This window comes from Gobio gobio, assembly GCF_949357685.1.
Source record: "Gobio gobio genome assembly, chromosome: 14".
NCBI lineage: Eukaryota > Metazoa > Chordata > Actinopteri > Cypriniformes > Gobionidae > Gobio > Gobio gobio.
In genome coordinates, this window is record NC_137107.1 from 35,026,610 (window position 1) to 35,039,710 (window position 13,101).

General features: G+C 39.2%; 1 protein-coding gene across 4 annotated transcripts in view; it reads left to right on the top strand.

Annotated features, from left to right (window-relative positions):
- Positions 1–309: 309 nt before the first annotated feature.
- ehmt1b (euchromatic histone-lysine N-methyltransferase 1b) overlaps positions 310–13,101 on the top strand; it is a 47,896-nt gene continuing 35,104 nt past the window's right edge. For 2 of the 4 annotated variants that reach the window (XM_079835423.1, XM_079835424.1), the window contains exon 1: positions 310–437. In XM_079835423.1, the coding sequence (XP_079691549.1) occupies positions 417–437 (21 nt within the window). In that variant the 5' untranslated portion in view covers positions 310–416. The remainder of the gene's footprint in view (positions 438–13,101) is intronic. The other 2 variants (XM_079835426.1, XM_079835427.1) reach the window with 1 other exon arrangement.

The window sequence follows — 13,101 nt, forward strand, 5'->3', positions numbered from 1 at the left end:
TTTTTAGGTACTGTTGAACTTCAGCCTTTAAAAGGCTAATTTCCCCATTTACAGCATACAAAATTTAGCTAATAAAAGATTAATTAAATACCACTCCTCATGATAAGACAAACCCGAATTAAATTAAATAAATTTTCAAGTTTTAAACTGGGCGTGATGTGATGCTTCATAAATGAACATAGACTCCAAAATAAATTAAATCATATTTTGCATGTAGGTGGCGTAGCCTACGTCCTGGCGTAAAACAATAAAGGGTTTTGAACGTGTAATTTGAAACTGTTCGAAAGAACCGATTCTCAGAAATTATTTGAATTGGTACTTTTTTTTTGTTGAACTCTACAGTCTATGGTTGAACTACTACTATCAAGTGAATCGGTGACGTATGCGTAAGGGGGCGGGTCTCAGGCTGAGGAGCCATGGCTTCAATGAAAACTGAGGTAAGAGCACAGCAACGATTCTACATTATAACTTTGTTTATCTGTGTTAGCATGCGGTTTTTACCAGTTTGACTCAACGACTGATTGACAGAGCGTTTGGGGCACATTATGCAGCCGGTTGAAGCTTTGAGCGGCTATCCCGGGCAGGTTTCGTCACGAGTCTTTCAAAGAGCCCGCCTGACTGTCCGTTTCAGTGTGAAAACTCGGTGCTTTTGTGCGAGTGAGTGCGCGTGAAGCTTTGTGAAGGAAAATAATGGGGCGGCCTCCCCTTTTGCAGTGCGGATGATTTTGCCTGGAAACCTGAATACAGGTCGCCTTTGCTCTTTGTACACGGCAAGGTGATTGTTGTTATGCTGGTTCCAGGGCACCATCCGGCTTCAGATGCTGCTGTGTTGCTATTGTAAATACAGCGGTAGTGCATATTGTTATATTATTTTGCATAATCCACAAGCGCATCTATTCATCCACCAGCCAAATACCCATCAGCCTATCCCTTGTGCTTGGGAATATTTTCAGCAATACCAGTAGTTTGTAGCGTCTTTCATGCAGGAAGCTGAAGCTAAAGGCTACTTGGCGCTAAAGCAGTTGTCAACATTAGTGTTGTGCCGTGTGGTAAAAATGAAAATTCCTGTACCGTTGTGTACATATAAAAGGATTTTAGACACCGCTTTGCTCTTTGGAAAACTGTTATGTCCCTTGTTGAAAATTCCAATTGAATTTGGAATCTGTAATAATTTTCACTATCCTACAGGATCCTAATGTGTATTTCCTTCATATTCAAAAATGTTCTAATATAACTAGTAACCGAATAAAATAACACTTTAGGACATTACAATTTAAATTAAAAAAAAATCTTTTAGGAGCCCTATAGCTCTTGCGATATTATTTTAACTCTCCAATAGCATGACATTATTTCAAAAGAATATGTGTGCTGATCATATTTAAGAATCATATTGATTGATTGATTGATTGATTGATCGATCGATCTACCTAGGATTTAAGGATTAGTTCCAAATTATGATAGAAATTCCTATTGAAATCCTGTACACTTCTGTATGATTTTTTATTTTTGACAGGGTGATTGACAAAGCTTTTTCATAGCAATGGGTATTCAGAAATTGTTTAGTTTTATTCAGATATTCAATGTATTGGATAATATTGAAGTTTTTTAGCTGTTGTCTGGAGGGTGTTCAGGTTTTTAAAATGATGATCACTGTATGGAAACGCATTATCGTGTATCTTTTGGAGAGAACCTGCGCTTGTTCACCGACAGGGGGAGCCCTGTGATTGGGCATTTTCAACAGCTTCTAGTTTCTGTTGTAGGAAGATGTGAGTGCATAAATTATACAAGGATTTGTTGGAGAAATGTTCTGCCTGACTGACACATCAGACAGATGGGCAATTGAGAGTTTCTCCTTGGAGTGTTCTTGTGTTGAATATTTAAAGTTTTCAATCAAGCAATGCTTTAATGTGAAAGTTACAGGCAGATATCATACTGTTTTTAAGCCAAAACCATTGAGTTTTCATTGCAGAGACATCAATGATGCATCCAGTGCTTGACCCCAAGTTTCTTAATGATTTTTATGTCTTGTGCAACTGATCTACATGTGTGACTGTCACTTAAGAAGGTGAAACTTTAAGTGAAAAACCCCCCCCAAAAAACTTCAGAAGTTGTTTTGGCAAGGCTGATAGTGAAACCTCATGAGAAGGGGTGGTAATCTTTAGACACCTAACAATTTAATTTTCAATTAAAGGGATAGCTCACCCTAAAGTGAAAATTTGTCGTCATGTTTTTGTTGTTGTTGTAGTTGTCCATAAAATGAAAGTCAGTGTTGTCCAATGTTGTATTGACCTCAACATTCATCAAAATATATTTGATTGTGTTCCGCAGAACACAGAAAGTCTTTAGAACGACATGAAAGTGAGTAAAGGATGACAGAATTTTCATTTTTGGTGAACTATCACCGTCTTCTGTAATTGTGTAAATAAAATGCATGGCTTTTTTAAGTCAACTACTTAATTGTGGGGATGTTATTTGATTGGCTTGTAAGCTCAGTAAGACAGACAAACATATATATATATTAATAAGATTGGATATTTAAGTCATAGTTCCCTGTAAAATATTTACTACTTTGAACGTCTAAGTCAAATTATATCAATTTAGTTTAGTTTATTTAATTTATTAACAGGGACCATACACAACACAAATGTTGTGCCAGAGTTAGCTATACATCTGTGGTCCCTGGGCAGGACGATGTTACTTAAAATTACAGCATTCCATTACAATCCAGAAAAAAGAAAATAATACAAATCTCGTAACACAAATATTGAATCACATAGAAGTAAAATCACATGATTGATTTTTTCTTTAACCATATTTTAAGTTCAGTTTTAAAAATACTAAATGATATACACTACGTTCACACCAAACGCGAATAGAGCGTCTGGAGCGAGTGATTTCAATGTTAAGTCAATGTAAAGACCATAGACCGTAAAAAAATATGGATGACGCGACTTCATTGACTTCCGCTGACCAGAGTTGAAGCTTTTGAAGGCCCGCACACGGCACTGACAAACTGGTAAAGTGACGTGATGAGAACCCCCGCATAATTTAAAAATACTACTGTTATTGTGCCACAATTTTGTTTGAAGACTTTTTCAGGTGAGAATGTAGTTGTTTAAAGCTCAAATCTGTGATTTATTTATAAAGAGTGCCTATTTAAAAAAAATTGTCTTGCGTTTTTGGAGTTGTGAGATTCAGGCGATCACCGGGCACTCAGCGCTCATTAACCCCGGTGAGAGCAGCCTTTCCTCGGCAAGTAGGGATGTGACGGTGAGGAAATTTTCCCACCGGTTAATTGATGTGTGACAACACCGGTAATACCGGTATCACCGGCGGAGGCTTTTAAATCACTAATTCTATCTAACCGAAAGTAACATGCACACGACCGCTCTGAACTGAAAACGCGCCAGTGTTGCGTATTCACCCACGTGAATGACAGCTCGTCTGTAATTGCGCGCTCTGTGAAGCCATGGGTGCGTCTCAATCAGTTCAGTAGTCAGGGCACTGATCAAGCATTGATCAGTCTATGATTGAGATGCACGCCATGAAGGAATAACAGTTCGTCCGTAAAGCCTCGTTTATACTCGACGTGCCCGCGCGAGCGCGAGGGTGCGCGCGGCAAAAAGAAATGCGCGCAGTCAGCGTAGCGGAGGCTCGCACTGCGAAGCCAGGCGAAAGTAAACAATGCGCGCTCTGTGCGGCCGTGCACATTTAACTTTCGGTTTTGAATTAGCGCCAATTCGGCTGCGGGTTGCTTGAATTGTGGGTTCATTAGTCTATTATTTTTAATGAAAAACACAACAACAAAACAAATGACAAACTCCCTTAAATAGGCGCTTTTACGTTTCGCTTTGAAACCAAATCTTCCGCGATCATCTCAGTCAGCTCCTCACTCTTAAATCTGATGAATGACTCCTGCCGCTGCCGAGACTCACGGTCGGATCCTGCTTTATTAAGCAGATACGTTCAGTTTTTATTTGTATTGTCTGTTCTCTAACTGAACTAAATTATTTTATTACTATAAAAAAATCAAAAAGACGGTGGGCGGTGCCACGGTGGGCAAGTGATGTAACCGGTGTTGAGTCTGGACACCGGTAACACCGGCAACACCGACTATCGTAGCAAGCCTATCGGCAAGCCCTTTTGCCGCTGGCTCGGATGCCTCTGTAGTGGTTAAACATGAGATATAGTTCGTCTTGTGTAGATCTAACGGGCGATCTTTGGTCTCATGAATCTATACTTTGTTGTCTGGCAAAACGTTTTGACTTTAACTTTATTTTTTAGGATATTTAAATATACATGCAGTGAAGATAATGTGCGTTGCCCGGACCACATTTGTGTGGCTATTAATGTTTAATATATTTTTTTAATGAAAATGAAAAGAGGCTGAGTGGTGTTTTATGACATATTTCCAATGGATTCAAAAAGCGTCCAACTAGACGCGATTTTTATGCTCTAATCGCGTTTGGTGTGAACGAGGCATAAAGAACAGGCACTGAATTCCATCTTTCTGCTGCTCTAAATGAATTTGTGCCTAGTAAGATGACCTGCTTCTTCATTAATTTAACTGTAGGACATTATGTGAACGCACAAACTATATAATATTGAGAAAAACGGTATAGATTCATGAATGTTTTGGCACTGCTCTTGTTTGAAAGTCTGGTTAAAGAAAGACCTAGCACACATTGTAGTCAGCAAAGTTTGAAACCCTTGGTTGATTGACAGGTTTGTAGTAGTCTTTTGCTGTTGTCTGAGACGTATCAAATGTAATGTGTATGTAGCTTTTGAGGAATCTATGTAGATAAAACTTGCGACTGATGGTTTAAAATGGAACCACCTGTCCATATTTCTTTCATTTAGCCACTAATTTCTTTACATTCAGTAATGTCTAGATTTATAGAAGCCTTTGAAGCCTTTTGTGATTGATTGAGACGAAAGTGCAACTCTTTAGCCTGATTGGAATGTGATACGTTTGGTGCAAACTTGAAAGCTGTACGTTTGACTTCCGGAACCCAACCAACTGCCAGCAGTAATATATGTTGTCTGTTAGTCAGCAGGGCCATTAACTTAGCAGGAAGTTGAGGCACTAGGGCTGTTCCATTGTTTGACTAAAATTGAGGCTACTCATTTTTTCGTAATTCTGAAGTTTCGATTTAGTTTTAGTCATTGTCTTTTGACTAAAATGCCATTTAGTTTTAGTCAAATTTTTTAGTCTTCTGCATTGTTTTAGTCTAGTTTTAGTCAACTAAATATCATGGTCTATCAATGTAATCTACAACAGATTTAGTTGACTAAAATCTAACAGTAAATAAAAAAACGAATCTAAGAACAAATACAATACAACAAAGATACGAATTAAAGGGGTCATATAATGGTACATGCTCTTTTACAAGTTGATTGAATGGAAATGTGTGTTGGCAGTGCCTGTACACAACCATCCTATAATGATAAAAATCCATCTAGTGTTTTTTTTTTTTTAATCTCCTTATATGTTTTCCCCGGTCTCAAATCGAGCCGTCTGACCGTGTGACGTCACACGGTTGGACGCCCCTCCCACGATTGTTGATTGACAGCAGCGTTACAGCACAGACCCGCCCTGAGCGAGCTGTCATCAGTCCACCCTTGTTGATACGCTGGAGCAGAATGGCGTCTAAGCGATTGTGATGTTCTGTTCTTGGTGTTCTGCTCTGTTCCAGTCATTTTGATGTTCCTAAATCCTAAATTGTTTCACAGAACTTAATAAATGCTGGCTTTTGTTTGAATATGCTTGTGTGTATCGCTTGTTAGTATCGTATCGTCGATCACTTCAGTGATGATAAAGACCCATTAATTTCCACATCCTATAACGTTAAACCACTGTCTGTTTCAAGCATCAGCTCCCAAAGTGTGTCCGAAAAGCAAGACAATAAACTCCAAATATATGTTTGTTTCCTTTGGTTCCTCTTTTCGTGATCGAAATAACCCTTTAGTCCTGTCATATTTGTAATATGTTCGTTAGTTGGACTGTTGTACTCATGCTATCGAGTTGTTCGTGATTGTGTTTTTGGGACTTTTTCACTGAACATTCGACCTGGATTATCATAGTAAAGGCCTGTACACACCGGGACGAATATCGCGCGCGCTTATCGCCAGCGTTTTTCGTGCCGTTTTTCGGCGCGTCTTGAGTGTTCACACCCAAGCGATTTTCACTGGCGCTGCGCCGAGTGAACGTGCACATTCAGTCGATGCGCTCGCGGTACACAAGATGGTGCTGCGGCACTTTAAGCCTCTGACACTCGCTTGTCACACAGAAGGAGAAGAGAGACAGTATTTACGTGCTTGCCAAAACCATAGACATATTATGTATATGGACAAAACCATTCACACACTTTTTGCTAACTGGCAAGCAGCATTAGCAGTTCATCTTCTTCTTTGTCTACTTACTACTTCTTCGTCGTATCAATGTGTGCTCGGCAAGACCGTTTTGTGCTTGAGCGCCACCAAGTCGTGTTTTACTGTCACTTCAGCAGCTCCAGGCACGTGAACAAAAGCGCCGATCTCATTGGTCGGACAGTTTTTTACGCGCCGCGTCAAAATAAAAAAACGAACCCGAGGCGTTTTTTTAAAAATGACGCTTTTACGCCTGGCGTTTTGCGCGTCGGTGTGAACACTCACATTGGCGCCCATTGTTTAGTCCCGAGGCGTTAAACGTCGGCGATAAACGCGTGCGAAAATCGTCCCGGTGTGAACAGGCCTTAACATTGCTTTCTCTTATTGATGGCATCGTACCCTTGGCCGGCTAGCACAGCAGATGCTGCCATAGGCGTTGCGTATGTATGTGTGGGGCAGAGCTATCAAAATAGGGTCGAGACCATAGACTGTAAAAAAATATGGACATAGTGTCCGCAGTGTTGGGAATAACGGCGTTACAGATAAACGGCGTTACTAACGGAATTATTTTTTTCAGTAACGAGTAATCAAACGAATTACTGTTTCTCTCGTTACAACGCCGTTAGAGTTACTGAGGGGAAAAAATGCGGCGTTAGTCGCGTTACTATAATTGAGCTCACTGAAGCGCTTTTCATCCGAACAGGCTCTCTGTCAGTCGGACCTGCAATGTGTGTGTGTGTGTGTGTGTGTGTGTGTGTGTGTGTGTGTGCGTGTGCGCGCGCACCAGCCATGCGTGTTGGGGGTGGGTGCGGTGGTACACATAACTGATGATGATTGGTGGGTGGGAGACAAGGTTGAAGTTGATAGGTTGAGTACACACCTATTTTTTTACGGTCTATGGTTCACACACACACACACACACACACACACACACCTATGACGCACACACATTCAGCGATAGTCCAACGACTTCAAAGGTAGCTTTCGCAAATTGGAAGTATAAGCGCTACTTTTCCCTCGTTGAGGTGAAAGGTAAGAATATTTAAGTAACGTGCAACTTATGCCCAGGAAGAAAGAGTCTCTCCACGCCGGTGGCAAGTGATTCTGAAGCGCCTCACATCATCATATGCCACAAAATTAGTGGCTAAAAACCCAGGTGATAACGTGAGCTCCACTACCACAGGAAAGTATAGTACTGATAATATTTACACAATATTTACACTATAGTAGGCCTACTGATAATATTTACAATAATGCATTGAATTTGATAGGTGTCTCACATTGTCCCACAGCAACATTACAATAGTGCACATTAATGTACAATGTTTTATAATAATAATTTATTCTATTTAGTGTCCAATTCATTCATTTAACATATCTAATATTGGGGGCATCCAAATTATTTGACATATTTGAACATTTGAAAGAAAAAAAAAGTAACGCAGTAATTACTTTCCCTGGTAATTAGTTACTTTTATAATGATGTAACTCAGTTACTAACTCAGTTACTATTTGTAAGAAGTAACTAGTAACTATAACTAATTACTTTTTTAAAGTAACGTGCCCAACACTGAGTGTCCGTGACGTCACCCATAGGATTCTGATGAGCCGTTCTGAAGCGCAAAGTATGGACGAGATGGCCGTTGCCATCTTGGCAGCGCGTCATCGCGCGTCACTCCCGGATAACAGAAAATGGGCAAAAAGGCGGGATGTGGGCGGAGCTGAAGTGACGCGATGACTAACAGACAGCAGACAAACGGCTATCCGCCTGTCACTCGAAGTGGCCATGCCCTTAATTATGCAGAACTTTAATGCTTTATATAATGTAAACAAATGAGTTATAAAAAAATTCACCCCCCTCACAGTTGTCATGAAGGGCAAAATTAGCCGTATAGACCAAAACCACAATTTGTACCAGGCTGTAAACATGTTTTTATCTGCTGTAAAGTTGGCCATTTTAACATGGGGCTCAATGAGATTCTGCTCCTTTCTGGAGCCTGTCCCTAGCGGCCAGTCAATAAATTGCAGTATATGTCACTTCCGTATTGGCTTCAAAAGAAACTGCGGGAGGTTGCCGCTTGGTCGAGACCCTTTTGGGGTAGGGGCGTGTTTGTTTTGGTGACTTGAAATATCAACATCGGTTACCAGAAAGCCCTTACCCCACTTTTAAGTTTGAATCACTGCAGTCACATGGACTATTTTAACAACTGTTTTTACTCCCTTTCTGGGCCTTGAAAGTGTTAATTAAATTGCTGTCTATGGAGGGGTCAGAGAGCTCTCGGGATTTCATCAAAAATAATATCTTCATTCGTGTTACGAAGGTCTTATGGGTTTGGAACGACATGAGGGTGAGGAATTAATAACAGAATTTTCATTTTTGGATGAAATAACCCTTTAAGTTTGTTAAGTAGGCCTAACAGTAGAATTCAGGTAAGAAATACTGCCTAATGTAGCGTTCACACCGGACACGAATGACGCAAATAATTCACGCTATTCGTGCGAAGTTGGACGCTTGAACATTTTTAGTTTACTCGCGCGTGAAATTCGCTTCACAACAGACGCGAATTCGCGTCATGGGAGGGGCTTCTGTCAGCCGTCTCGTCTCGTTGAGAAATGGCTGACATGGGCTGTGTTTACACGTCTTTTTTTGTCAAAATTCTACTGTAAATGTGTGACAAAGTAGTTTTAAGACTTTTTCAGGTGATAATGTAGTTGTTTAAAGCTCAAATATGTGGTTTATTTAAAAAAAAGTGCCTATTTGAACATTTTATCTGTCGTTTTCGGAGTTGTGAGCTCCAGTGGATCAGCGGCGCTCCGTGCTCATTAACCCCGGCGAGAGCAGCCTTTCCTCGGCTAGTCCTTCTGATGTCTGCCGCTGATGTCTCTGTGGTGTGTCTCGAGCTATAATTCGTCTTGTGTATATGTAACGCGCGATCTTTGGTCTCATGGATCTATAATTTGTTCCCTGGCAAATCGTTTAGGCTGAGGGCAAAGTGAAGTTTCATTACTTTTTTTAGTTTTTTTTTCAGTTGAGGCTCTTTGCTTGCTATGATACGGAATATCCACGGAAGTGTTACTAGTATCTCATTTCACAGATAGTTTGTTTCTGTATTGATTCTATATAAAATGTTGATACAATGTAAAGTATTTGCTCTGGCTCTTGTTTTATTATTTTGTTCCGTTATTATTGCTTGTTGTCATCTGTTGACATTGTATAAGCAGAATGTGGCGGTTGGTAGGTGTTGTATTTGTCCCGCCCCACCTCACTGTTATTGTACGGCTGGGTAAAAAGTGACAGTGATGAGTGAGGTATAAAATAAATACTTTATGCTCATGCCGTTCTAAAAACGTGACGCTCCCATCGAGAAAAAAAAGGGAAAAAAATGCCAGCCGCGTGAAAAAACACTTGAAAAAACACGGCCTTAAGGACTCAGACAGCTGCAGGTTTAGACAACTGTCACTTTAAGATCTAATGCACGGATCCAATGATACACATCCGATTTTTCCCCATATGTTTACTTTTACTTCATAGACATAACCAACTGTTTAAATTAATATTTGCCAAAACAGGCAGAGTTTGACATGGAGATGCAACGACTGCAATTTTCCGATTTCCGATTTGTTTTGTAAGTGTGACCTGCCGATACCGATTTTTGCCAGTTCTGAGAACTATATTTCACAGCATATACAAACAAAAACACTGTCTGGTCCGCAAACTACGTTTCACAACCAAACACGTGTTTGTGATAAGGAAATAACGCAAGATCACATGGTTGGGAAGATGTGGGGAGCATGGATTGTGTTCTGCAAAGAGAGTTGGAGGTTAATAAATAATTTTGCAATGTGCTGCTGTTGCGGCTGGTCAAGCAAATGTTTGTTCTTTGTTTCTGTTTGATATAATTGTAAAGCTTATGTGCAATAATGATATTCTGGTCTATAACTTCTTTCTTAACTTCCCGCTGCCCTGTATCTTGCTCTCTCATTTGCTGTAGGTCATTGCTAATGTAATTTTCCGTCAGATCACATTTCACACAACAGGATTTTGAATCCCAGACAGGTCCAGATATTTAGCGTGCCAAGTATCACATGGATGTCGGCGACGCATTGTTGTTTCTTTCAGATCGTGTCTTTGATAATTCATACTGCGTGATTGCCACTCGGGTGAACAAGCACCAATTTGCCTCATTTGCCTCACCGATTTTTGGGCATTTGTCTGCAATTTCGCAAAATCTGTCGGCGAGTGACAAATCCAGGCTAAAATTGTGCAGTATGAACTCACACTAGGGCTGGATGTTGACACAAATTTCACAATTCGTTTCGATTTCGAATTCACAAGCTTTCGATTCGATTCAATATCGATTATTTTCGATATATATCAGGTACAATACATGGCCAATTTTCTAAAGAAAAACAAATCTCTGAACTAAACATTGAACGTTTTTTGCATTCCAGCAGACATTATACAAACAAAGCCCAATATAGGGCTGTGCGATATTGAAGAAAAATGCGATATGCGATATTCTTGTTAAATAATGCTATATTCGATATGCGATATTGCTTTAAGTGTGTAAAATCTATTTAAATTTTAAAAATGATTTAAAAACTGAGAATGATACCATTTATGTGTTCTACAACAGTTGCTACAACTTCTGAAAGTGACCAGCAGTGTTTTAACAAAAATGAATGTCACAAATCTGACAATATAATTTTAACATCAATGTAAACAAACAAAAAATGTAATGCCAATATTTAAATATCAAAAACTCTTTGCTTGACTTGGTAATATATAGTTATATCAACCAAAACTTAACATCAAGAACATCCAGGTAAACAAAGACACCTGAACTAGGGGTGGACATTTATTTTTGTTATCTTAATTTTAAGTCTTCACATGAATTAACATTAAATATACACTGATACATAATAAAGCTACAAAGGTTATTCAGCCAAGAGCAGTGAGTGATTTTCGTTTTTTCTTTTATTGTTTGACAGACAGCGGCAGGTTTACAGTATTAGCAGGTTAACTGTATTAGCAGGCTGTCACTTTAAGACCTAATGCACGGATCCTATTGACACGCATTCGGTTTCATTCCCCAACTGATATCGTTCACTTAAAGCATAACTGACTGTGTCTACATGAATATTCGTCAGGACAGCCATTTTGACATAACTGTGTGTGTATTTGACAGTTCGAGTGTGTAACAAGGCATGAAACAGAACTGAAGGGATCACACATTTTCAGAGAGGCGGCTTGTGCGCACGTTGTGTGTCAGACAGCGGGCTGTAGCGATACACTAATCTCACGATAAGATACGATACACGATATTCAGCTCACGGTACGATATATATCACGATATTCAGCCAACGATTCGATATAATTCGATACACTTGCATCATTTTCTGAAAGATTTAAACGGGACAGAGTGATTTTGGTGACATCTTGTTTGTGTTTCATTTACTTGGATTGAATTAACTGAACTGAAAACTAAAATCATCAATTGCACAATATATGTCTCTGACTGGACAGAGAGTCTACAGCTTGCAAATGCTGGACAAAATGAATCAAAGATGTGTTGAGAAAATTAGTTCCATTTATTGAAACAGTGCACTTTGAAAAGTAAATAAAGTGCAGTATTGCAATTAACAATGGAGTTTTAAAAATTGCAGGAAGTGGCCTGTTCTGAACAGTTTCTTTGACAGCTTTTGTAGCTTGACACTGACACTTGGTAGTATTTACAGAGTATTTCACATTTGTGTCACACATCTTGCAAACCAACCGCGATGCTTTGTCTAAGTCAAGGATCTCCAACCTTTTTTCATTTGAGAGCTACTTTTTAAAAAAGAAAGTCAAAGAGAGGTACTCATGTTATATAATACTTAAAACTCTTAAATAATGCATCATAATTCTCATATTAACAACTATCCAAACTGTTTTACACCTGAAAGAGTATAGTAGTAGTTCCAGTAGTCGGTACAATACCACTATGTTTTTTTTAAATAAATGTTTTATTATATATGATGATAATCATAAGTAAATAATACATAAACATGCAAAGGCTGTATGCTGTTTAAAAGTAAACATTGTTTATAAATGAAAGATCAAGTGAAAAATAAGCAACCATTAATAATTATATAATTAGTATTATTAATTTCATAATTATTATTATTAGTAGAGACGTATTATTATTACATAGAGAAGTAGCTAAATTTACTGTAGGCTACAATCTGTAGTCAATCTCTTCACGTTAAACCAAACTTTTATTTTGACGGGTTGCCGTGATGATATGACAGTAGGTGCGCGTCTCAGTCATTCAGCTCCCTAGTTCAGTCAGGGCACTGATCAGGGAGTAAGCCCATTGACTTGTGCCCTGACTACTGAACCAGGAGCTGATTGAGACGCACCCAGTTTTCTCAAATGAAACGGTAAATTCTCATGAAGTGACGGTTTATGCGTTCGTGTCGGCAGAGACTACAAGAGCGATTGCGCGCGCGCTGCGCCCGTCATCCACACAGATGCAGAACATGCAGGAGTAATTTTGCAGTTTATTATTTACAGACACTAGTATAGGGCTGCAGCTATCGATTCTTTCTATAATCGATTAATCTAGCACTTAATCAATTAATCGGATGCAATTTTTTCCCTGTGTTTTTAAACAACCAAAACAAATAATGCATAACGAAAATGAAGAGGAAAAGCAATAATTTATTAATATGCACAGCAGGTTTCATGCT